This window comes from Lissotriton vulgaris, chromosome 8 (assembly GCF_964263255.1).
Source record: "Lissotriton vulgaris chromosome 8, aLisVul1.2, whole genome shotgun sequence".
Classification (NCBI taxonomy): Eukaryota; Metazoa; Chordata; class Amphibia; order Caudata; family Salamandridae; genus Lissotriton; species Lissotriton vulgaris.
This window is the reverse complement of record NC_141696.1, coordinates 1,533,357,563-1,533,383,717: the sequence shown is the minus strand read 5'-3', so window position 1 is coordinate 1,533,383,717 and position 26,155 is coordinate 1,533,357,563. Positions and strand designations below refer to the sequence as shown.

At 42.3% G+C, this 26,155-nt stretch overlaps 1 protein-coding gene across 1 annotated transcript in view; it reads left to right on the top strand.

Annotated features, from left to right (window-relative positions):
• The window catches only part of LOC147700298 (uncharacterized), a 127,921-nt gene extending 119,798 nt beyond the window's left edge, over window positions 1-8,123 (top strand). The window contains exon 6 of the mRNA XM_086935662.1: window positions 5,606-8,123. Coding sequence (XP_086791788.1) covers window positions 5,606-7,140 — 1,535 coding nt within the window. The 3' untranslated portion in view covers window positions 7,141-8,123. The remainder of the gene's footprint in view (window positions 1-5,605) is intronic.
• Window positions 8,124-26,155: the final 18,032 nt, after the last annotated feature.

The following is a 26,155-nucleotide window of genomic DNA, read 5'->3' as shown; positions in this document are numbered from 1 at the left end:
AGAGCAAGACCACCCACTGACAGAATTTTGAGCAGAACCCAAATGCCTTCTTGCATTGAAAAGGTATGTTCATTTCAGAGAATCAAACACATTCACCATACCTAAGGCAAGCCGAGCCAGTGGGTCTTGTGTGTCCTTTAGCCCTCCAAACGTGTGTGTGTATGGTTGTGTGTGTGCGCTCGTAGATCACAAGGATTGGGGGTCTACACAGCCTTCTGCTCCTCACCTGCTTCTTACCATGGCCACCATCTTGTCTGTCTTTCACATTCAGGGACAGTGCTACAGGCCTCTTCTTCTAAGCAGCATCTTCCTGACCAATATATCCTACTGATCACAGTAAATAAAGGAGACAATCCTTCCCTAAACCCTCTCAAGATGTGGGAGAGTAGGATTATGTCAAATGGGGGAAATGCAGTGGTCACACATGCATCATTTGCCTAAATATGTGGTGCCTAGCTACATGAGGGGGATAACCTTGATAAATAGTTCATAACTTAAGAGGGGGCATTCAAGATGCACAGAGTAAACATGCAGCAGGGATCATTCTTGTGGGGTTTGGTGCCAACAAAGGAGAGGACAGGGTAGCCAACTCATACACCCAAATGAGGAATGCACTAGTGCAGACATTTGGACAATGTTCTGTGACACATGCAACCTGACACAACGATCTTAGGTAGAGGTGGGTTCCACCCCCAGTGGGAAAACCAGAATCCAGGGGTTATCTGCTATAACAGGAGAGGACCCCCAATTGTGGCACTGGTGAGGCCGCTTCCGTCTGGAGTTGCTGCCTGTGCTGTCCTAGAGACAGGAGACATTAAACTGGTGAACCCCTGCTGGACACAAACAGAAAGTGTTCCTTTTGTGGAGGACTGTGCCCCACCTAGAAGTCCTGGGCTACCAGCTTCAGGGTGGTACCCATGAGATGCTAGAAATTTGAGGGGAAAGAGCGTGTCTGCAGCCTGAGAGTGTAATCCACCCACTCTGCCAAACATAGGAAGCCAGAGAGACCTCCAGAACAAATATGTGGCTCTTTGCCAACCCTCCAGCCGGAAGTGAGGCCTAGCCAAGACCCAGGATTCAAGCATCCACCTATCAGTCGATGGCCAGTAGCCTGGTTCCTGACTCCTGCATCTGTCAGTGGTCTCTGTTGTTTGTTTGCCTTTTTTGGCAGAGCTCGTTTTAAGTTTGGGACAGAAATCGAAGATCTAGGGTGCAAATTGGGTAACATCATCTTGTTCGCCCTGATGCTAGTGTTTGCTTGCTGGGATGCATCTGTTGATGGGGTAGGAATAGTCCTGTTCCAGGTGGGATCTGCAGATGAGAAGGAATCCCCATGAATCCGATGAGTAGCTGGTTCTAAGTGTGTCAATGTAGCAGTACTGCCAGTCAGACAATGGGGAAAGCCCAGCACTGTTGAGATGGGCCCTCTCCCTGTATGTTATTAATAATCTCCTCAAGCTCTTATAAGGTGAAAGGATTAACCACAAATCAAATACCTTTTGCAGAGATTACTGGAATTTGAATTTGTCCTAAAAAATAACTTAATTCATTCATGTCTACTATTGAAGTAACAGTGTAAATTGTATTATATTGATCTAGAAAAAAATCAAATAAATGTGTTCCTCCGAGTTTCTGTGGGCCCACTGTCCTAGGGCATTTTACAGAACTAATAGTTCTATTAAATATCTGAATCCGATCTTTGTAAATGTAAATGTACAGGAATTTATATAGCGCAAATCACCGAGCGGTTTCTAAGCGCTTGCTTAGGGAACCCGTCCTGGTATTCCCCTGTGAGATAACCCCGGCAGGGTATCCGCAAGGTGAAATCCAGGCATCCCGCCGCGAGGGGCCATTGTGGAGATTAAGCAAGCTATTGCCCAGAGTCGCAGAGTGTGAACCCGTGAATCGAGTAGGCGCCGGAGCGAGAATTGTCAAGTCCATGGACATTTTAGGACTCAAGACCCCGCCAAGCCGGGAATTGAACCCTGGTCCCGGGCTGACCTCTGCTTCCAGGTCTGCCTCCTCTAACCAGTGAGCCACACTTCTCCACTTCACTTTTCCATGCCATAAAGCTGCCTGCATAGTACCAATGCTCATATATCTTTCGTAAGTAAGTAAAATTGTTTAAATAATGTTTGGCAAACTAATGCTCATGTAAAGCAGATAATGCAATTTCAAGAGCCTTTCCATTTCTTTCTGTATTATTTGCTGACAATCTCTTAAACGCTTGGCTCCCCAGTTTAACCTTTTCTCCTTTCTTAGCTTTATTTCTGACTATGGGCCTGATTTATATGTCGGCGGACAGGTTAATTATTCACAACAGTAAAAAATCCCCGTCTGCCGAAATATAAATCTCATAGGAGAAAATGGGATTTACATTTCAGCGGACGGCATATCTGTTACCGATTATTTGAGTGTGTAGGGAGGCTTTAAGTGCATCCCAGATCATACTTATCATACTTATCCAACTGACTGCTGATTCCTTGGAAGAAATCTTATATTTACACTGTAAACCCTGCTACCTCTTTTTTTGTCTTCCAAATGTTTCAACATTCTTTCACCTCCCATTATGTGGAGCTCAAGTGCTGAGTGATCAGAGTACCCATTCGGCAGCATTATTAAACATTCAAACCTTCCTGTTGAAACCAATAAATGTATTAGTGCGCATAGCTGTTTTGAATACATACTTATGCGGAAAAGCAATTCTCCATGGATCTACTCTTTTTGATACTCACAAAAGACTCACAAAAAATTATAAATGACATTTACATCAACTTCAACCCAAACCAGACCTGACGGACCTAGCCAAATACCTCCTGATCTTACCCAAAGAGCATATACTAACCACATAACCATCATTACCCCAGAAGAAATTGCCACCACCATGAAGTCCATCAACTCAGAGACCCCATGAGACCCATTGAAAACAAAAATATTCAGTGTGTAAACATTTCAAACCTAGCAGATGGTCAGGTTAAATTCTGTCTTTTGTGGGAAGGCAATTCTCCTAGGATCTACTAACCTAAAGCATTTTGTATACTCACAAATAATCCTAGCTGTCTGATGTATGATGTGTCTCTTATTAATTGTGGTGTTAATTTCTGGATCTTGTAAAAATATTACATCTCCTAAAATCACTATTACCCCAGGAATTGTAAAAAACTGATTGAAATAGTTTAATTAATAGTCCTCAGCTATTTTCTACTTGCGCATACAAATTGACCACCATTAATCATTTAGAGCATGTTGTAAAGTTATCCAGCACCAGCGGCCTTCAGCGTCACACAGCCAAATATGAGTTTCAGCATTATGGTTTTTAGCAAAGAAAGTGGCAACCCTTCTATGCGCTGCATTTCCAGAGGAAAAGCATTTAAAGTGTGGCCATGTTCTGAACATCTTAAATTTGGACCAATCAGTAGACATTATGTGAGTTTCCTGTGAAAAAACTACTGTTGGACTCTGCCCCATAACCCGAGCTTCAAACTATTTTTTTCCTTCTATTATTTGAACCATTAACTTTGAATGAGAATATCTTCAACATTTCGCTAAATTAAAAAGTAATTCCTGCTACATCCTAAACAAGCAGCCTATACCATGTAATCTAAACAGCATTATGCAAATCACATTATCACACATATCTAGAACATCATTCAATAAAGTGTGCAGAGTGCTATGTCGCACATGATATATGACATATGCCCTTGTTTTATAACATGTATCTCTAGTACAGAATCTGCATAACAGTACAATTTATATGAGTTCATTAAACCTGTGCAAACATTAAAATACCAAATAGAGAATGCTTTATCATCCTGTACCTCCTTTTTTTCCTGCAACCCATTCATCCAATCATCCTCGCCCCCAAATCCATCCTTGAACCTGAGTGCTCCAGCTGAAATTGCGTCAAACCCCCTACACCTGCTTCGCACACTGGATGATCTTCACCACAGCTGTTATTGGTTGTAGCTTTTGTAGCAGACTTATCGGGTTAGAAAAATGCAAAAACTCGGCTTGTTGGTCAGGCCCTTTTGTAAACCTTTCCGGAGATTCTTTGGATAGAGCAAATATTTCATCCGTAGAAGCTAACTCAGAAGAAAGAACCTACTTATATCACTCTGGCCTATTGTCCAGTACTACTTTCAATTCCGTTTCTGGTAAAACTGTCTGGCGCTCGCAAGGGTTGTTATCCACATGAGCATATGAGCTTGAGGTAGAGCCTGCTAGGATAGCTCATTGTGGTGAGTCTGAGATTATAGTAGAGATAGGAGCTAAAGGGCTGTTAAATTGAATACTTTGGTGTTATGTTGAAATGTTATAAAGGAAAGTAATAAAATAGATTTGAACCATAGAGGGCTGCTGGTGTCAACCCCTTCTGCCAGATTCTCTCCTAAATTTAGTAAGTCTACTAGTGTGAGGCATGCTTGTTGGTGAATCATACCTTTTTTGTTTACAATGGTGCTAAACTCTCAGTGTCATAGGATTCAGACTGACCTTCACTGACTTTTAATGTAACAGTTAACAAGATGTTGTTGCTGACATCTTCGGATGTCATTAAAGGTTCCTACTTCTCAAGTTCATGGGGACTATTTATTTCTTGTTTTTATCTAATTCAAGAAAATGGTTTCCTCGCCATGTACCAGTGAATTTGATTATTAAAATGTTCTGTCTTTGTGGCTAGCAACTCCACCACAACCTGTGGTATTTTTTTTGGGGGGATTGGTAAGTTAAGGTTTAAGGCAATCCTTTTTTTATTGAAACATTTCTAGTGTGTATATAATCCCCATTAAGAACCCTCTATCAAACTCAAGATACTTATATCTTTACTACAGATCTGTCTGTGAAGCTTTTCAGCTATAAAATGCTCTTGTTATTTTGACTCTCTTGCCCCCCACCTCAGGACTTTTCAGCCACCTTTAGGAATTGATTAGGTTGCTTTTCTATTTATTGTTTGAACTGAAATTTCTTTTTGTTACCTTTAACACCAATTCTCTGCAAAGAGAAGTTTCATTAAATTCATTAGCAACTACTCCACCTCCCTGGTGGAGCCATCCAAAAATAATCTTCATTTTTCTTGAAACATTCTATTGACTCTCAAAATGAACTGATGGGATAATTGTCGCTGTATTACATAGTGGAATCGCAGATACCTTGGGGTAGTCTTATAGCGGCAGAGCAGTTTTGTTTTTGTGTGCTATGTTCTATACATTAGTGGTAATTTTCTTTTCATATCTATCACTGTTTAAAAAGTTGGGAAAAGGAATACTATGGGCCGTAAACCTGTTCTATGCTTCTTAGACACTTTTAAGTTGCTAAAGGAGTTTTAATAATTGTCAAAGATCAAGAGTTATTAAAAGTAAAATTGGCAAAGCAAATGTTGACTGTTTCCTCTTCTTTTTTTACTTTTCTTGTAGATTGATCTCATGACTGAGAACTGTTAACTCTCATGAATTTAATCAAAAATATCTTTGATAAAGAACTATGTTATAGTTAACATTTTTGTTGTCCTTTATAAGATTGTTTACCTGTAAAATGTAACAATATAGCTGTTTTTATTTTTTTAGAATAATGTGCAATTTATATTTTCACTTTTCTCTTCATTCTGCAGGCAGCCAATCGGAGACAAGAGAGATGAATGTGAAAGAGTCCCTTTCATGCTCCCTTGAAAAAAAACAAATTATCCACAAGATTGACAGACAATTGACCTGTACTCAGAATGAAAATATATTTAATGAGAAAGCATTTCTTACGGCATATCAAGGAATCCATTCAGAGCAGATATCTTTTCCCTGCACAGATTGTGAAAAGAGTTTTTCTGAAATGCAAAGTCTTCTAAGACACCAGAGCGTACACAAAGAAGGGAGACCTTTTCAGTGCACCATATGTGAGCAGAGCTTTATTCAAAAGCGTCATCTTTCAGTTCACAAAAGAATCCACAAAGGAGAGAGACCTTTTCGGTGCACTGTATGTGAGAAGAGCTTTATTGAAAAGCATCAGCTTTCAGTTCACCAAAGGACACACAAAGATGTCGGGCCCTATCCCTGCTCAGAGTGTGGGAAGCGCTTTACTCGAAAAAAACCTCCTTTAAATCACCTAAGAATTCACACAGGTGTTAGACCTTTTCACTGCTCCGAGTGCAAGAAGAGCTTTACTAGAAAGGAGCATCTTTTAAACCACCAAAGAATCCACACTAAGGCGAGGCCTTTTCACTGTACTGAGTGTCAGAAAAGCTTTAGTTGCAAGCCAACTTTACAAAAGCACCTACGAACACACAGTGGAGTGAGGCCCTATCACTGCAGTAAGTGTGAAAAAAGCTTTACTCATTTGTCAAGTCGTTTAGACCATGAAAGAACCCACACTGGAGAAAGGCCCTATCACTGTACAGTGTGTAAGAAAAACTTCACTACAAATTCAAGTCTTCGAGGCCATGAAAGAACTCACACGGATATAAGGACCTTTGACTGCACCGAGTGTGAGAAGAGCTTTTCTCAAAAGTCATATCTTCAGAAGCACCTTAGAGCACACCATGGCGAGAGGTCTTATCGTTGCACGATGTGTGGGAAAAGCTTCACTAAAGAGTTACAACTTCTAACTCATCAAAGAATTCACACAGGGGAGAAGCCATTTCACTGCACTATGTGTGAGAAGAGCTTTACGCAAAAACAGGGTCTACAGAAGCACCTACAAACACACACTGGTGAGAGGCCCTATCACTGCAGTGAGTGTGAAAAAAGCTTTACTCAATTGGCAAGTCTTCTAGACCATAAAAGAACCCACACTGGCGAGCGGCCCTACCACTGCACAATGTGTGAGAAAAACTTCACCAAAAAGTCAACTCTAATATGCCATGAAAGAACCCACACTGGAGAGAGGCCCTACCACTGCACATTGTGTAAGAAAAACTTTACTTCAAAATCAACTCTTCTAGGCCATCAAAGAACTCACACAGATGTAAGAGCCTTTGACTGCACCGAGTGTGAGAAGAGCTTTACTCAAAAGTCATACCTTCAGAAGCATCTTAAAGCACATCATGGCGAGGGGTCCTATCACTGCACGATGTGTGAGAAAAGCTTCACTAAAGAGTCACAACTTCTAACTCATCAAAGAATTCACAGGGTAGGAGAAGCCCTTTCACTGTACTGAGTGTGAGAGGAGCTATACTTGCAAGCTGGCTCTACAAAATCACCTACAAACATACACTAAAAAGAGGCCCCATCACTGCACTTACTGTGAGAAGAGCATTACTCAAAAGTCATATCTTGGGACTCACCTTAGAATAAATACAGGAGAGAGGTCATATCATTCTATAGATGGTGAGTAAAGGTATACTACAACAGTCCGTCTTTTAAGACATCAAAGAATCCACACAGGAGAGAAGCCCTTTGCCTTCAAATGTGTAAGAAAAGGCTCCCTAATTAGTTGCACCTTTTAACTCATCAAAGTATTCACATGGAGGAGAGGCCCTTTTACTGCCCTTAGTGTGAGAAGAGCTTCTCTCACAAGTTTCATCTTCAAAATCACCTGAGAACATTCCACAGATTGTGAAAAAAGCTTTTCTACAAGCTGCTGTCTTTCGACACATCAAGGATTACACACAGAAGAGAGACCCTCTCATTCCATGTCATGTTCAAAAAGATTTACTCAGAAACAACATCTTCTAAGGCATCAAAGAATGCATACTAGAGTGAGCCCCTTTAACTGCACTGATTGTGACAAGACCTTCACAAGAATACAAGTCTTAAGGTGCTCCAGTTAAAGCATAGGAAAGAGGCCACTCATCACAATTGCAGTACCCATCTTCTGTTGCCCACCTTGACCTCAACAAACGGGGAGGCCTTTTCCAAGTATTAGGTTTAAAGTATCAAGGTATCTTTTGCAGTCATGTAACTACATTGTAACAAAGATCACGTGAGGTGACAAAGCATGTATCCTTTATATCAGACCTAATGAAAGAGGACTTTATGGCATGTAAAAGGGACAAGTCTTTATCGGTAGTACTCTTGACTATAGAGCCTAAGATCCTGGCTCCTACGTTTCGGCTCTTGATTATGAAGCTTGTATTGTCACATCAGTTGAAAGAGAAAATGTCCAAAACCTGGAACTTCCAATTAAAACCTTAGTCAAAATCTTGTGTTCTGACAAAATGTGGAAATGAGATCTAAATCACCATGTGGAGTACGAGAAGGACAGTAATAAGACTTATCAAACAGTGAACTTGAAGGATTGTTACATAGAGTTCAGATGGTTTATGGATCAATTTTGGAATCAATTGAAAGATGGTTTTCAAATTTATGTAGCTTGGTATTTGTCTGATCCTTATCCTTGAACTATCACTGTCCGTCAGTGCTTGCTTGATTCCGGATTACTGAGCTAGCACTATTTTAGTTGATTCTTGAACTTTCGCTCTTCTTGTAGCTACCTTTTTTTTGTCAAAACTGTCTTTATTATTTTCCAGGTAGTCATACAGCATAATAAAACATGTAGTACAATTCCTTCACAGAATTGGACGCTATTAATGAGTACTGCTTCTACATTGAGTAGAATTGACCAGTTTCCATCATCATATGAATCGCCTGCTCTGCGAACAAAAGGAAATATAATGTCCCATTGATGCCATATACCCACCCCCTCCCCTAAACCATAACCCACAAACTTACGGTAAATGCTAACATCTTTAATAATACAGGAAGTATCCTCGCCTCCTCCTATAAGATGTATAGGAAGGACGAGGACAGTAAGGTCGGGAGCCCCATTCTCCCCACAGCCATGTGGAATAGTACAAAATTTTAATTGAAAGAGATGCAGATCCCACATTCGGGTAGGACAAGCACTTAGCAGTAGGCCTATAGATAGGTAATTCACCAAGGGACCCCAGACATACTCAGAATTTTTAGAGGTGACTGATAAAATGTCCGCCATGCGTTCCATGGTGACTGCCCACTACAGCCTTGTGTGCCACTGAGTCAGTGGGGGGTGTTTCTTTACATATCGATGCACCTGCCACTGCCATCTTTGCAGCGCCCAAACAGAACCACATCGCCGACCTATCCCCAATCATCTGGTATTTTAGTTAGTTGATTCTCAACCCCAGAAGTATAAAGGCCAGGGTCACTAGGGGCCGGATATCCCAAAATCTCCTTGAGTTGGGCAAGAATCTGGGACCAAAAAGCACGAATGGTCGTGCAGTCCCACCAGATATCTTTAAAATCGCCTAACGTTCCGCACCCTCTCCAGCACAGGTCAGACGAGTGGGGGGAAAAAAGTTTTAAGTTTAGTGGAAAAAATGTACCAATCAAAGAAAAGTTTATAATGGGCCTCTCTCATACCCACCGAGTGGTTGAACTGGAGAATATCCCTCCATAATTTTGACCAGCTGGCCTCTGAAATGGTATTACCTGGTATCTGTTCCCAGAGCTCCATATGTCGTGTCCGGAGAGTAAGTAGAGTATCCATTAGTAGTGCATCGAGATAATAAATACACCCCTATACACCCCTTAGTGCCACACCCCCTCCGTGTAAATATATCAATAGGAGTGAGTTCTCTGGTAGCTGCCTCCCTCTCCTCCGGTTGGAGAACCCAGTGCATTAATTGATTATCACAGAAGTGTTCTGTGAGTGGGAGGTGGTAGTCTCACTAGCAATGCTCAAATGTCAGAATATCCCCGTTATGGAATAAATCGGCTATAGTAAGACAACCTCCCGGCCTCCATGCCTCAGAAGGGCCCAACTGCAGTGCCAGAGTAAATGCCGGGTTAAAATTAATGGAAGTGCAGGGAGAGGGAAAAGTAGTCCATGATGCCTGCCTGTTCACTTCATCCCAGACTGTAAGAATGACCCGTGTGGGAGCAATAGGTGGTTGGTCCGCCTTGGACTTCCACAACAAATCCCAAATATACTTCTCCACCACTGCTCTATCTATGTGGAGCAAGTGTTTATCTGACTACTTAGCAAACCACTCCAGAATCTCCCTCAACTGGGCTGCTGTCTAATAAAGATTAAAGTCGGGTAGGGCAAGACCCCCTGAAGATATGGATAAAAGCAACATTTTGTTTGGAAGACACGCCCTTCGGTTTTGCCAAATGAAGCGGATCACCAGAGATCACAGAGCAGGAAGGTACCTGTGATCTAATTTGATTGGAAACCATTAAAATAATTAGAGCAACTTTGGTAATACAGTCATTTTAGCAGCATGAATTCTCCCTAACCAAGAGAGAAACAGGGGTGCCCATCTTTTTAAGTCAGTCTTCAGTTGTAAGAGTGGGGGGAAGTTAGCATGAAAAGATATAAAAGGTTGGTGTAATCACATATGTGATATCTTACTTAGCCCATTGAAAGGGAGTGGGTGTCCCTATTCATTGTGTGGAGAAGCGTGGCTCAATGGTTAGTGTGGAGAAGCGTGGCTCAATGGTTAGCAGACAAGTACATGGTCTGAGGTCAGAGGTCTGGCCCGGGACCAGGGTTCAATTCCCGCCTCGGCGGCTCTTGGACTCAATCTCCCCGGACCTGATAATTCTCGCCTCGGTGCCTATTCCAATCATGGATCCCACTCTGTGACTCTGGGCAATAGCTTGCTTAATCTCCACAACGGCCCCAGCAGCGCTTGGATGCCTGGCCTCACCTTGGGGGTGCCCAGAAGTGGGCATCTCACAAGAAAGCCAGGAAGGGTTCCACAGCGGTATGAATACAGCGCTACGAGACCTCTGAGTAGAAGGCGCTATATAAATACAAACATATTTACATTTACATTCCATTTCCGACATTGGCAAAGTCAAATTAAGTAAAAGGGATTTGGTTAAGTTAGTATGGAACTCCGCAACATGTTACAACTCAACCAGGAGACCCTCCATGGAAGCTTAAGGCGTAGTCAGAGACAATAGAACTACATTTGCTCATAACAAGATTTTGTGCTCTGTAAAGTCCTTCTTGGCATCTAGTGGCAACAGCACCACCGGTATCGACTTTTTAGCAGCTTTCTCGACCAGGTGGATAACTCTCTGTATATCCTCATGTATCTGTTTACATTTGATAAATTCAGATGAATCAAGTCAGGGAGAGGGTTGTCTAATCCGGCAGCTAATATTTTCTAATATAGTTTAGCTTCAAGTTTTAAACTTGCTATGGGGTGATAGGAGTCACAAATCTTGTGATCTTTGCAATACTTTGCTAAAATGGAAATAATTGTCTCGCTCATAGAGGGAGTGACCGCTCCTGTTTTGGCCATGTGATTGAAAAGGGTCACCAAGTGGGGGATCAGCTCAGAGCTAAATGTCTTATGGAACTAGGCTGTCAGCCCATCAGGCCCAGGTGATTTATTAAGTTTCAGAGCCTTGATCACTTCGTGAACCTCCTCCTACGTAATCGGACTGCCTAGGAAATCATTTTGTGCTTGTTACCTGGGGTATGGTTACTTCGTCTAAATAGTCCAGTTGGGCCTGCCCGTCCCTCCCCCTACGGCTTAGAGAGTCTTGTAGAAATGTCCAAAAATATGTGCTTTCTCAGTGTCTGAAGTCACGACACCTCCTGTTTCACTCCATCTCCCTCTAAATCCTCAGTTGCCAAGCTAAATGAAAACCCATTTTATTAACCTGTTCGTATTTCATGCGTTGGAGTCTTAGGAGAGTGAGTTCTGCTCGATTGGTGTAAATGGCGTTAAGCTTCCCTCTGAAGACAGTCACCTTTCTTTGGTAGGGAAGACTTGAATTCCCTTTGTGTAATTGTTCTGTGAACTGGATCTCCTCTTTGTGAGTCTTTCTCTCATTGACCCTTTGTTTACTTAATGGCGAGTACAATGCAAGGCACTATCCCTGTATCATAGTCGTAAATGCATCCCAGTTATTGGAGGGGGAGGTGTCATATGGGTTATTCACCTGAAAATATTCCTTTATTGTTTTTTGTAGATCATCTCGAACTAGTGAGCTAGGAAATAACCATCAGTGGTATTTAGGGAGGAGGAGTCCTCCCATTCAAGAATCAAAGCCAAAAGTGCATGAACCGACAAAGCATTAGAGTAAAATGTGACCGACTGTAAGATATGTCATGTGTCTAGTAGCACAACTCCCTAAACGTTCGTATTAAAGCCATAGGTAAAAATGAGGCTTGATTGGTATTGGGTGCATAAATCGATGCAGATGTACACATACTACCATGAATGTGGCCCTTCACTATAACAATTCTCTTCCCTCTATCAGTTTTGCAGCACTCCAGTCTAAATTGTAATGTTGAATGTTGCAATCCCTGGTCTACTCTCAAGCTGATGCTACTACCCTCTCCCCTCCCCTCCCCCCTTTGGCCTCACAGCCTAAACAATGTAGCCCAATGTACCAGCAAACTAAATAGTTCAACTCCCACCCCCCCAAATTAGAACAGATAACATTTAAATTTCTTTGAAATAGAACATTTTAGCAAGTGTTACCTCATCTCTGGCAAAATGGTCATAACCCGCTAAGACATTAAAAAAATTAGCATATATTAAGCAAGGAACATTGCAAAACTGTAAAGATGAGCAAAGTCATTCCATGAGTGAGTGTATTCTCCCCTGGGTGAGCCTCACTGTCCGTGTTATACAAACCGTAGGCAGGACACCAGATCCAGGCAGCACCCCAGTCTGAGCCGCAGTACAGCAATTGTCCCTGGACCCCAAACCAACCATAAAGCGGGACATCCCATGTGCCACGAAAACAATGGATCAGGAAGAGCTCACCCCAGTTTCAATGTTTCTTCTGAGATTTTGGAAGAGTTTGGGTCAGCCAGGAGATTTTCTGCCTTTTGGAGATCTGTAACATGATGTGGCTTATTGTGCAGTTCAAATGCCAGGCCAGCTGTATTTAATTCGATGATGCGGTAGTCTTATCAGTCACTAGGCGGAATTGCAGGCAACGCGCCAGTGTAACCAGTGCAATATCTTGAATTGTGAAACAAGACACCTCCTGAAAGGAGACCTCCTCGGATTTACGTGCAGCTTGAAGAATTAAATCTTTTACTTTGAAGGTATGAAGCTTGGCTAGCACATCTCTTCGACGCCTCTTCTCACCAGCTAGCAACAGGCCGACCCTGTCGACCTACACTTTTATTCGTGTGTCTCCCAGCAGTTCGGAGATAAGTCCCACAATGAAGGGCTCCAGGTTGTGCCCCTCTGCTCCCTCAGCCAGATTTCAAATTCTTACATTGTCTTTTCGGGACCTGTTTTCAAATTCCTCGCATTTCAGGATAGAGGCTTGAAGTTGCATACTAAGGTGGTCTGCAGTGGCACCATCAGACCTGTGCGGCAGTCCAACTGCTGCACTTTGGATCCAAGGTCTAAGGTCCTAGTACCCTTCAAGTCACCATCCTGTTTAAAGCATTGCTAGGAACCACCGTCACAAAACTTCCTGTCATTTCTTATCGCAGTTTGGTGCAAGACTCTATCAACACGGAGAAGTTTGACTATGTTGGTCACGGAGTAGTCACTACTACAGCCAAACCTATGGTCTGCTCACGTTTACATCAGGCGAGTGGACCGCTGTGCTGGTGGGGAGGGAACACGTTGCGACAGAGTTCCCTCGCAGCTAACATTTAAATCAGCCTCTTAATCAGAGAAGCCAATGCAGGGTAGGCGTCTTCCCATGCTGGAACAAATGCAACCGTAGCACTGCTGGCCCTGTTTATATAAATAGACCAGATGGTATGTTACACAATGTGATGTTTGTCCACAGAGCAAGTCTTCCACAGATAGAAGACCTCAATAGACTCCTGCCAGAGTCTCCAACATCCCATTTAGGTTTATATAGTTGGACCATGTCAGGCCAATAAATCCTGTTAACCAATATAAGTACATATTAGTGGCAGTTGAATGATGTTCTTGATTCTTATGGGTATGGCCACACTAAAATGCAGGTGCTCGAGCAGCTGTAAAGGCTTTTCAGTGTCTGATAACCATGGGAACAGTTAATGCATTTCATTCAGACAATGGTCTTGCATTCGTCTCCAAAGCTTATAGGTATGCTATGCCTGCTCTGGGTGTATGACTGGAATTCAGCAATCTTTATTGAGCAGAGAGTTAAAGTCAAGCGTGCTAATGGCATGATTAAACAAGCCTTGACTGCTAGGGTACAGAATTTAAGAGTTTGGGTCTGATTACGATCTTGTTAGGAAGCGCTCCAAACAGGTTTCGGAAAAAGCAAATCCGATTTGGAGCCTATGTTTCCGACCGAATCGTCCCCCTTTCTGAACGACCAAGTACAATGTGAGGAAGCCGTCCACGCTGACCAAATCGGTTCAGAAAGTGATACTTGTCATTCAGAGCCGATTCGTGCAGCTCAATGGGGACGATGACTGATTCTGACAATTGTACCGACTCTGTTATGCAGAGACGAAACGGCTGTGGGAATCGAACTTTGGAACCCCGTAGCAGGCCCCCCTTCACCTGGGGTCCTCCGATTCGATCACGTGGGGTACCCATCTTTCCATGCATGCACAGGGTGGTGCCCGCCACAAGATACATGCTTTTCCCCACCAACCCCTTTTTTTCAATGGGAGCCAGTAAACATACAGACACACAAGGCTGGTTTTAGACCCAGCATATTCTACGGAGTCTGTTATTCTTACTGTCATGGACGTACTTAGAGGGGGGCTGATAAGGGCATCACCCAGGGCCTGGTACTCCTGGATTGTCAGCAGCATTTGACACAGTCGATCATGACATCTTGATTGACCGTGTCAGCAATGCCGAAATCCAGGGTCTGGTGTTGAAGTGGCTCTCTTCATTTCTTAACAACCGGCTTCAAGCGGTACGTCTCGCCAACTTTTCATCTAATACAAAGGGAATGACTTGTGGGGTTCCTCAGGGCTCCTCTCTCTATCCGCTTCTTTTTAATCTGTATCTACTCCCTTTAAATTGCTCCTTGAGAGAAAGAAAGGTTGGTACCTTTAACTATTCCGATGATTTGCAACTGGTGTTCAACATTAATTCCTCAGAATCATCAGTGTCCAACTTCCAATCCACTCTAATTTTTATAAGCGAGTGGATGAACAATAACCAACTAAAACGGAATCCTGACAAAACTGAGCTGATCCTCACGGGTGGGTCAGCCAATCCGGGGCACTCCAACTTCTGGTCTAGTCGAAATAAAAGTGGGACTGGGCTTCAACGCTACATTCCTTCTCGAGACCTTAGGTCTTCCCACTTGAACCTGTTGGCAATCCCCCTTCAAACGTAAGAAGCATGGTGGCTTAAGGTTTGCAGTCCTGGCCCCACAATTTTGGAACTCCCTCCCAGTGGCGATGAGGTCCTTGACTTCTCTCGCACAGTTTAGAAAACAGCTCAAGACCTGGCTGTTTTCCCAGGCATATGATGACTAAGCCACCCTCCCTGCCGCTGGCCCGCCGTGACTCTAGTGCCATGAAACTGTCTTCTGTACGTGCACTTAATAAGCATTTTTTTAACATAACATCGTACTTGCTCAGTGGGACTCCCGGAGTGGCAGTTGTTCGGAAAGCATTCCGGAACCGATTCTTTAGGAATGCTTTCCTAACGAGATCGTAATCTGCTCCTTTGTTGGCACCATCATCTGTATGGAGTTCGGAGAGCACTACATAACTTGCCTAGGTGAGTATTGGGAGGGATTCAGAGAGCACTAAATAACTTGCCTAGGTGAGTATTGGGAGGGCACACTCCATACGAAGTACTTTTCGGAGTGCTCATGTATGTACACTGCGATAATCCTGGGAAGGTGGCGAGTGAAAAAAAGAGTTTGACCTGGACCAACGTTTAAATGTCTTACAGAGTGTTCAAAAAGTCAGAGACAAGCTGTCCAATGTAAAGCATTCTGAAGCCACCATGTCAGGTGAATATGTGGACTGACCATACCTCGGAGGATGCAACAGAAGACTTTCCATGGCACATTATGGGAAGGCATTTTCTAGCATTTATTCCCCTGTTCTTTGTTTCCGAGAGCCCACCCCAAGTCGGGCAATAGTGGATGGGACATTGGAGAGCCCCTTACGTCCTCTTTTGAACCGGTAATGGGAAGATATTGGACTTGGACTGTGCGCAACGCGGTCCCTTTAAATCAGACCCTGGAGAAAGTCATGAGCCCCACCACGAAAAGGTAGCGAGGATTTCTCAATCGCTATGTAGCCCGAACCTGGAGGATGCCAGACTGCAGCAGGAGACTAGCACCAGCAAAGAGGAAGCAGATGATGAACCTAGAGCTGCCGATGAACGGGGAGGAATGTGTGATGCAGAGCCCACTACCTGGACGTGAGGAGAAGGGGGGGTATCCAGGAGGCCATCAACCAAATGAGGCACCCAGCCATGCTCCTGGAGGAGGGTGGCTATCCCAGGCACACGCTCGTCTCCTGGGGAGGTTGGAGAGGTGGGAGGCAATTGTCTTGTCTCAGGAGGGAGTACCAGGTTCTATGCCACCAGGAGCTTTTACTGAAAAGGACCCCTACACTTACAACGCATATTGCCAATGAGAGACGGAATGTCACGGTTTGAGGCGGGCTGGCAATCCATCTGGTGGTGGGTTTTTCTTTCTTTCTTATACTGTGGTCACAGATAAACAAGCGCATATGTTTTGTCTAGTGGAGCTAACTAGATGTTATGAGAGCTCTTTTCCTCAGACCAGGAGAACCACAAGAAAGGTGTAGCTAAATAGTGTGAGTTTAATCTTTTTACATTTTTCACATCCTTAGACACCCTATAAGAGACCATATCATTTCACTTACCTCTGGCATTTCTACTTTTTTTCAAGAGCCTAGCACTATCCCGGTGCTCCTGACTTCTGTGCTCCTGGAAAAGAAGGAGAAGTACATGACAGAAAGATCATTACGTCTGATGTATTCCTAAAAATAAAAGCTAGACAATAAAAGCAACAGTGGTCCATGTCATAAGTCCTGCTTGTGCAACACACCACCAGTAAGGAGAAGTTTTTTTTCAGCTAACAACGGGTGGTTCCCTACAGGGTTCACTGACAAAATATGTACAAACAAAAATATTGCGTCAAAAATATTGATGTAAAACAATCAACTGTCTATACTTAAAATTAAAATTACCAGAAAATTGAGAAAAAATATATTGTTGTAACAAATATAGGGCCTCATTACGATGTCAGTGTGACCGACACCGACGGCATGTGGGTGTTGGTCCCACCTACATCTGTGGCCGCGGTCAGACCGCCGCATTACGATGCGGTCAACCAGACCGTATTGGTGGAGAGGCCAACCGACAGCTTCCAACGGGCTCACCCCGACGAGTCATCGAGGCACTTTTCAGTCAGCAGCATGCTACTCTGGAAGCCAGAAGCATTAGTGGTGGAATAACATAGGGAAATCTGAACATTTGAGGCTATTAATTGGACTGAATAGGATAATGGATAATGGAGAGAAAGAGTCTAGAACGTGTTATTTGGAAGTTTGCAGTAGTAAGATTCTGTCCATCTGAATCCATCTTCCGTGCTAAACTAAAAACCTGGCTGTTCTCCAAATTATGATCCCTATCTTGTAATAAGCTTGCTCCACTCCTCCTTCTTTGAGGTTCCGTTTCTAGCGCCGGGACACCCCTCCGGGGGTAGCTGCGCGCTGTACAAACTACTTAAATAAATAAATAAATAAATAAGATGAGGTCTGGAATGAGCAAAAGGAGAGAAGGAGGAGGGAAGACTTTAGAAAGGGATTAGGGAGGTCATAGTGTTAAAATGAGGTTAGGGGGGAGCAGAGGAGTCACTACTGCTTGCTTCCATGCCTCCGGTACCTTTCCCTCCTCCAATGACTGGCAGCAGATCTTCCATAGCCAGGGGGAGGAATCTTGACCAAACCTTTTCCAGATTTTATTAGGAAGAGGGTCTAGCGGAGAGCCCGAGGATATGCTATGAGCCAACTGGTTAAAAGAGTCCTCCGTAGGGGCATGGAAGAAATTCAGCGAGGCATCTGTTTGAGAATCTGTCTCTGACGACCAGGCTAAATCATCTGAGTCAGCATGATGTAGTTGGCCAACAATTTTGCATATTTTTTCCTCAAAGAAAATGGCGATCTCATTGCAGAGTTTCTGCGTTGCGACAACCTCATTGCTCATACAGGCAGGCTAGATAAATCCCTAAATACGTTGAAAAGCGCTTTTGTACTGTTTGGAGCTTGCAGTATGGATTTAGCGTAAAAGTCTGCTTATGCCCTGACAATAGATTCCTTATACTGGGCCTGGACCAGTTTCAGGGCTTTCTTATCTAAGTCTAAATAGTCCCTCCGCCATTTTCTCTCTGCTTTTTTACAGGCTGTCCGTAGTTGTTTTAAATCATCATCATGCCAGGGAGCAGAGGTTTTTTCTTGTTTTTAATACGTTTTACCGGGACTATTAAATCCAAAGTACTTACTATATAATTGCAGTAGGACTGATAGTTTTCCCCTACAGGGGCAGAGGGAGTAAAAAGATTCTGATCCTGAAAGATCGTCAGGGCTCTGTTATTTTCCAGCTTGGCCCATTCTCTTCCTTTTCGATAGTCAATGGCTGGTTATTACGATCTTCTACATTAGGTGTTGTAATCCGAAAATGAATTAAAAAGTGGTCGGTCCTGCTTTGAGGCAGAACAGCGATCACCTCAGTCTCGGCCTGATTCGCAAATTGGAGACCTAAAACATGTCCATGGGTAAGGAGGGAGGATGTGGCCTCACAGCCAGAGCTGCTGACTTTCGAGCTGGGGAACCATGTTTGAGCTTCGGAGTCAGCTCAGCATCCTGTGATTCTGGGCCAACCACTTAATCTCCGCCTGCCACAAAACAAATTTATCCTTGTGTAACTTAACTTGTGCTCATGTAAAGCCCTCCAATACCTTCAAGTCTAGTTTGTGCTATATAAATCTGCAAAAAAAACAAAAAACTAAAGCTGTGCCAATGAGATTAGTCCTGCAGCGAGCACTAGGATTGACTGATGGCTTTCAGTCATTCCTAGGTAGCTTTATCATACATGCCAACATTTTAGGACAGGGACGTGGTGGGGTGACCAACCGTCCATAAATTTCAGGGACTGTCCGTAATTGGGACCTCACGTCCGTTGTCCGTGAGGATCCCTTTTACGGACGCCTTTTGTCCATAATTCTGGCCTCACAGGGAGCAGCACTGAATGTCAATGGGGCAGTCTCGGGGTGTTAAAGCATGTGGTGGCCTCCTCCTGCCTCAGTGCACAGCAGGGCATTCGGTTAGATAAAAGGTAAAACGCCCACGCTGCAACGTTACAGAACAGTTTATTTAAAGAAGCCTGTAAAACAAGTTAAAAAGAACAGGTTATGTTCTTTCACTATCTCATCGTTTTAGAAATGAAGTGTTTTCAATATTATATTCAAAAAAGCCATGGTTACTGCTTTTTTATTTTAAGCAAATAACAACCATTGACAAAGCCAATCGTCCTGGCTTGTTGTTGGTGTAATGATACTTGCTGTATTATATAACTGGATGCAATGACAGACACAACATAATACCAGTCGCGCAAACATATGCTACACACAGATTTTTGGCCTAGATGTTTTATACCACACCCTTAATTACATTGAATACCCCCTTTGAAGAGACCCCCAGTTTTGTTACGCCACTTAAAGCCCCAGAAACAACACATGTCACAGTCACCTCACATCCTGGCACTGTGCATCATGCATGACTTCTAGTTTTCAGATTGCCTATGTGGAGGGGCATAATGAACCCTCCCCCACCTCTTGCTTTAGGAACTACAGCAGGGGTGAGGTTCTTGATGGGCCTCTTCTGTCTGCAACTCTGCAGACAAAGGCTCAGCTCATGTGAAAAGTTGGGTGAGTAAATAAGTGAAGGAATGTGTTAATGGCTGGATGGATTAGTGAAAGGATGAATGAAAGGGTGAATGGATAGATAATGAAAGAAAGGATGGATGAATGAGTGAGTGAGTAGAAGTATGGATGAGAGAAAGGGTAAATAGATGGATGTAAGGGTGGAAGGGTAGATGGATGGGTAAAAGGGTGGATAGGTGTGTGAAAGGATGGATGGATGAGTGAAAGGGTAGATAATGGGTGAGTGAATGGGTGAATGGATGAGTGAAAAGATGGAATGGATTGATGAATTGATAAGTGAAAGGTGGATGGATGTATAAGTTAAAGGGTGGATGTAAGGATTGATGAGTGAGTGAAAGGGTGTAGATTGACAAAGGGATGGATAGATGAGTGAAGAAGTAAAAGGGTGGATGGATGAGAGAACAGATGGAGGAGGGATGAGTAACAAGGTAATGGATGGATTCATGAATGGATGAGTAGATGGGTGGGTGAACGGATGGATGGATGGATGAGTGAAAGGGTAGATAAAGGGTGAATGAATGGATGAGTGAAAGGATGGATGGATTGATGAATTGATAAGTGAAAGGGTGGATAGATGGATAAGTTAAAGGGTGGATGTAAGGATTGATGAGTGAGTGAAAGGGTATAGATGGAGAAAAGGATAGATAGATGAGTGAAGAAGTGAAAGGGTGGATGGATGAGAGAACGGATGGATAAGTAATAGGGTCAATGGATGGATTCATGAATGGATGAGTAGATGGGTGGGTGGGTGGAAAGAGGGATGGATAAGTGAAAGGGGATGGATGACTAAAAGGGTGAATGGGTGGAAGAATAAGTGACTGGGTGGATGAATGAGTAAGTGAAAGGATGGCTGGATGGGTGAAAGGGTAAATGGCTGGATAGATGAGTGAATAGATGGATGGGTAGAAGAGTGGATAGATGACTGTACGGATGGATGGGGTGAAAGGGTGGGTGATGAATAATGGATGGATGAGTGAAAGGGTGGATGGAGGGATGAATGAGTGAAATGATGGATGGAAGGATACATGGTGGCTAGGTTGGCAAATGGCTTAATATGTTTGGATGTAGATGGGCACATAGATAAAAGGACAGAATGAATGGTGAAAGACTGAATGATATATGAAAGAATGATTACACCTTGTAGCACCCATTATCTTAAGTAACATTTCCTATACATTGACTTTCACGTTTATATGAGTTATTGTCTCTACATTATGTGTGTGTGATGTAACGCACTCTGACACCCTGCCCTACATACTTGGGATGAGTAACACTATAAAAGAAATTGAACACACATGAGAGACGGTCTATGTGAAGATGAGGGGCACCATTGGAGGGTGGTAGCAAGGCCGGACTGGCCAACCGGGCATCAGGTGTTTCCCCGGGAGGCTGGAAAGGGGGATGAGCGGTTTTGTTACTTGGGGCTGGCACTGCCAAGTTCCTTGTATATCCAATAGTTTTGAATCAACAATAAAAGCGGCCTCACTTATATTCAGGTGTGGTTCACCATCATCTGGTGACTAATGTACCTGCTGGAGCGAGATGCCAGTTTTGAATCGTCTAAGGTAGCAAGCAGCGGCCATACTGAAAACCGTGAATTGCATGATTGTCTCAACCTAATATAAACTTATTTTAACTTGTATTTAAGTGGTTGTCTATTTACTTACTGTTGTAGGTCTAGTTGTTAAATAAGGTGGTCAATTCCTATTGGTTGCCAGGCGCGCGGACAGCTGTTAGGTCCAGCGGGTATAAAACTGACGTCATTGGAGTGAGAGGACAGACACACCGTAGTTACTGCTCATGCCACAAGCTCTTTTACTTCACGAATAAAAGTTTCTTAAAATTCATTATTTTCTTCTGGAATTCTTCATAAACCTATCACAACATATGGCGACGAGGACGGGACGAAAGATTTGAGAGCTTGTGGTGGAGATTTCTTCGGGCGGACTAAACCTTATTTCGAGGCAAGTGTCTACTTTCTTTACAATTTCAGGAAGCATGCTCATTGTAATTCGCTTCTTTTCTATTTTCGAGCCACGAATTCAGACTGTGGAGTTTTCAACGACCTTCAGTAAAGTGCTGCGTGAGGAAGAGTGTTCGTATCGGTGTAGCTGCACATTCGCACTCGCTAAGCTGTTTAAAGAGTACTTTCAGGCAAGTTCAGAGAGCTTTTCTGTTCAACAGAAGTTTCATCGTTGTGATCGTGCGTTTTCTGTCAACTTATCTATTCACAGCGTTGAGGTAATTGAAGTGCTGTGACGGGCGTCTAAGCGTCAGTTACAGTTAACGAGTATTTCACGGCAACTGTCACCTGTCAAACCGCCTCAGCTGAGTAACAATCAGTGACGCTGCTTACACGTCATCGCGTCTGTGACGTAGGCAACGCGACGCCATTTTGAGGCCGATTTTGCATTGAAAGGCACAGTGTCACCGTTACGTTAAGAAAAGGTACAGACAGAGAATCAAATTTATTTTGTGGGTAGTGGAAAAGGGAAGTCAACATTCAGTTTCACTTGTGCTAAGTCAACATACAGTTTCTCGTGTGCCACGCAAATTAATAACTCATCGGTCAAGGGTGAAAGGTTTATTGAACTTAGTATAAACCTCACGTGTCAGTTAGGATTTCCATATGAAATTGTAGATCGTTTTCAATCAACGGAATATTCGTTATTGTGTTCGTTTCCTTGTTTTTGTTGTCACAGGGATCTGAGGGAGAATTAGAAAGACTATAATTATAAGACTGCTGAGTATAGAAATCTTGTGTAGTATTTTGTAAAACACTTCACTTCATGAACAGATGTGCATGCAGGGTATGTAAATTAAATCGTACACTTATTAATCATTTTATTCATTATAATATCATTGGTGTGTTAAAAAGTGTGAGTTGAGTAAAGCACTTGTTGATTTAGCATATAGGTCTGCCAGCAAAGTGTAAGTTTAACAATGGCCACATTTCAAGTGCTTTGCAGAACAGAAGGTAAAATATTATATTTATTAGATAAGGAGCGGAAAAAGACCTTTTCTCCTTATTATAAGTGTATTACGCTTCTTTGCTTAAATCACTTCCATAGGCTAAGTACATCTTTCTTCCTGTCAATTCAAGGTGAGAACATTTCAACTTTAAGGTTCGGTTCAAGTATCGTTCGTACTGTATTATAAATAGAGTGTTTCTATTCTGTGTAAGTGCATAAACTAGCGTCACAATTGATATCAGAATTAAAAGAGAGTCAGGGGAGGAAAATCTAGTCATGTCAAGTGAAAGTATTTTCAATGCTCCAGCTCATTTTCCAGAAGTTCCCGGTAAACCGGTAACGAAATGGAAGATATGGTACAAGGCTTTCGAAAATTATTTGGTTGCTATAAATGACAAGAAATTTGACGCTGAACAAAAGAAAGCTATTCTTTATGGACTCTTAGGAGTTGCGGGCCAGGAAATTTTTGAAAGCCTACCAGAATATGAGCCTGTTCCGGGACAATTCATTCCTCTTGATGAGTTTCAAGAAGCGGTGAAAAGATTAGAAAAACAATTCGACGAAGAAGAGAACATTATGGTGGGCAGACATCGATTTGCATTAAGGAAACAATTAGAATCAGAAAATATTGAGGAATATATTGAAGTTTAAGGGTGTTAGCCACTAAATGCGATTTCGGTGATATGGTGATTTCATTGCTTTGAGCGTAAAATTCAGGAACGATTACTGGCCTGTAAAAAACCTACTTTGTCTGAAGTTGTAGATATTGCCAAGGGCATTGAAAGGTCACTAGAAGGCAGAAAAGAGTTAGCAAAGGTGAATGAGGAATCTTGTTCTAGTGTGTCTTATGTTAATGACAGAAGGAGAAGAGAATATAACAACGAAAAACCCAACAGTTCTAACTATAATTCTAATTCCTCCCCTATAGTATGTTTCAGATGTGGTTCCCTAAACCATAAAGCTGACTCCATAAGTTGTCCAGCAAGTAAGAAAAGATGTACTAGCTGCCTAAAGGTAGGGCATTTCGCAAGCGTTTGTGGTAAATTTGACCAAAAGTACAACGGAAGAACAAATATTAATGTGGTGGAAGATTTTGATGAGAACATGTGTTCCAACATTGTTATATAACCAATTCCATGGTGTTTATTAGGGTCCCTCCATCCTCATTTCCTCCTATCCAATACCATTTAGGTATTATCAACCATACAAGCGGTCTAGTTGTAATCATAATCTGATTTGTGGTAGAATAGATTTCATGCAGTATAGAGAAGTCATAACAACTTATAGGGCTTATAATAAAGTACAGTAGTAACACAAGAACTTATAATAAGTGATCTCTAGAAAGGTTTTAAATTATAAATTTTTGTTCATTAGACTAATGTATTCATTTCAAACATAGATATTCAACACGGGCTAAGAAAGAATTTTTTGGAAATGGAAAACGATTGCTTCCTGCGTAAATCATCTTGCAAGAATCCCAAGAAGTTAACGTTCAATGGATGTGTATGGCGTAAACCATATCTTCCTACACTCAGTTGCTGCACCTATGATAGAGACCTTGAACTTATTGGAAGAACGCAGAGCTCTTCTGGGACGTTATTCACAAGTTGTGGCACTTTTGCCACTAGTCAAAGAAAAAGTATACTTTAAACTATTGTCATTTTTAATATGTAAAGAAAGGAGATGTTATCCTGTTTCCATGTATATAGATTGAATCATTCCCTCCCACATAATGGGGAACACAATCTAAACCAGGCAGTGGTAGTATAACTTAGTTGTAGGATCACACCGTGATTTAACCCCATAATGAATCTGGCTTAACGTTTTCGAAGTATTTAGTTGTTAGTTTCTTATGTGCTTAGTGGGGCGTATGGAGTTTACTTTTTGCAGCATGATCCATTCACAACTGTTACATTTAAAGTGTATGAATTATTTAATTGTTTTTCCCATAAAAAAGGGAGATGTTGTAGGTCTAGTTGTTAAATAAGGTGGTCAATTCCTATTGGTAGCCAGGCGCGCGGACAGCTGTTAGGTCCAGCGGGTGTAAAACTGACGTCATTGGAGTGAGAGGACAGACACACCGTGACTCTGTGTAGTTACTGCTCATGCCACAAGCTCTTTTACTTCACGAATAAAAGTTTCTTAAAATTCATTCTTTTGTTCTGGAATTCTTCATAAACCTATCACAACACTTACTTATATACTATTGCGCGACCGCCTCTGACGCGTCTTTCGAACGTACCTTTTGTCCTGAATTTTTGTCCTGAATTTTGACCTTTTGTCCTGAATTTTTGTCCTGAATTTTGACCTTTTGTCCTGAATTTTTACACTCGCCGTCCTGAATTTGCACTGTTGTAAATGAATCCAAGTTGATGCTTGAATAGTTATAGTAATGCACGGTTTAATGGAGTAAGGAACAGCAGTCTCCATAACACTTGCTGGCCAGGCACAGAACTGACTCATACAGAACACTAAGAGTCAGAGCCATCTAAAATCTAGAATACAGAACAAGAGCATAGAGAATAAACCATAGAGAACAGGAAAATAATATACAACACATTTCCCCTCTTTAAAACAAAAACAAAAACAAACGAATAGAAAGAAAAGAAAAATGAATTAATTTATCACAACAAAAGTCATCAAGATACAAAGTTGGCCTACGGTACCTTGAACTTATGACAGTAGCAGGATTGGAAGCAATGCTAGGAATAGTGGAGTTAGTAGTACCACTGCTGAGCAACGATTCTGTAGCATAACCACCACCATCAATCTGCCTGGGATAAGGGAAAGAACATGAATTGGAAGAACTAGAAGAATCATCAAAAGAAGAGAACATATACCCACTATTCCCTTCATTATTTACATTTTTCTGAAAATTGCAATCTTTACCCTTCTGATATAGAGCCACCCTCCGTAAATTCCATCTTTCACCATTAGAAAGAGTAACATATTGTGGAAAAACATTCTTAACAACAAAAGGCCCCCGAAACTTAGATAAGCCACTAGTAACTCTCCCGGGCTTTACCTTAACAAGATCACCTTTAATAATTTTCAGAGAAATTGGTGAACTATCGACATCAAATTGAAAATCATCATCAGAAATCAAATTTTTGAGCCATGATGGTGTTAGTTTGGTGCTTGGGACCCCTCCACGCATGATTTCAAAAGGTGACTTATCACTTAAACCATGACAAGTGGTACGATAAGCATATACCATGTCTTGGATTAAATCATTAACATTCGTTCTCTGAGTGAGAGCCATTTAAATAGTGCCTTTAACAAGTCTGTTTAAGCGCTCACACAAACCATTGCCCTGCGGATTATAAAAGGAAGTCCTATGATGTGTGATCCCAGAAGTTCTCAGAAAGGAACACATGGCCTGAGACACAAACTGTGTAC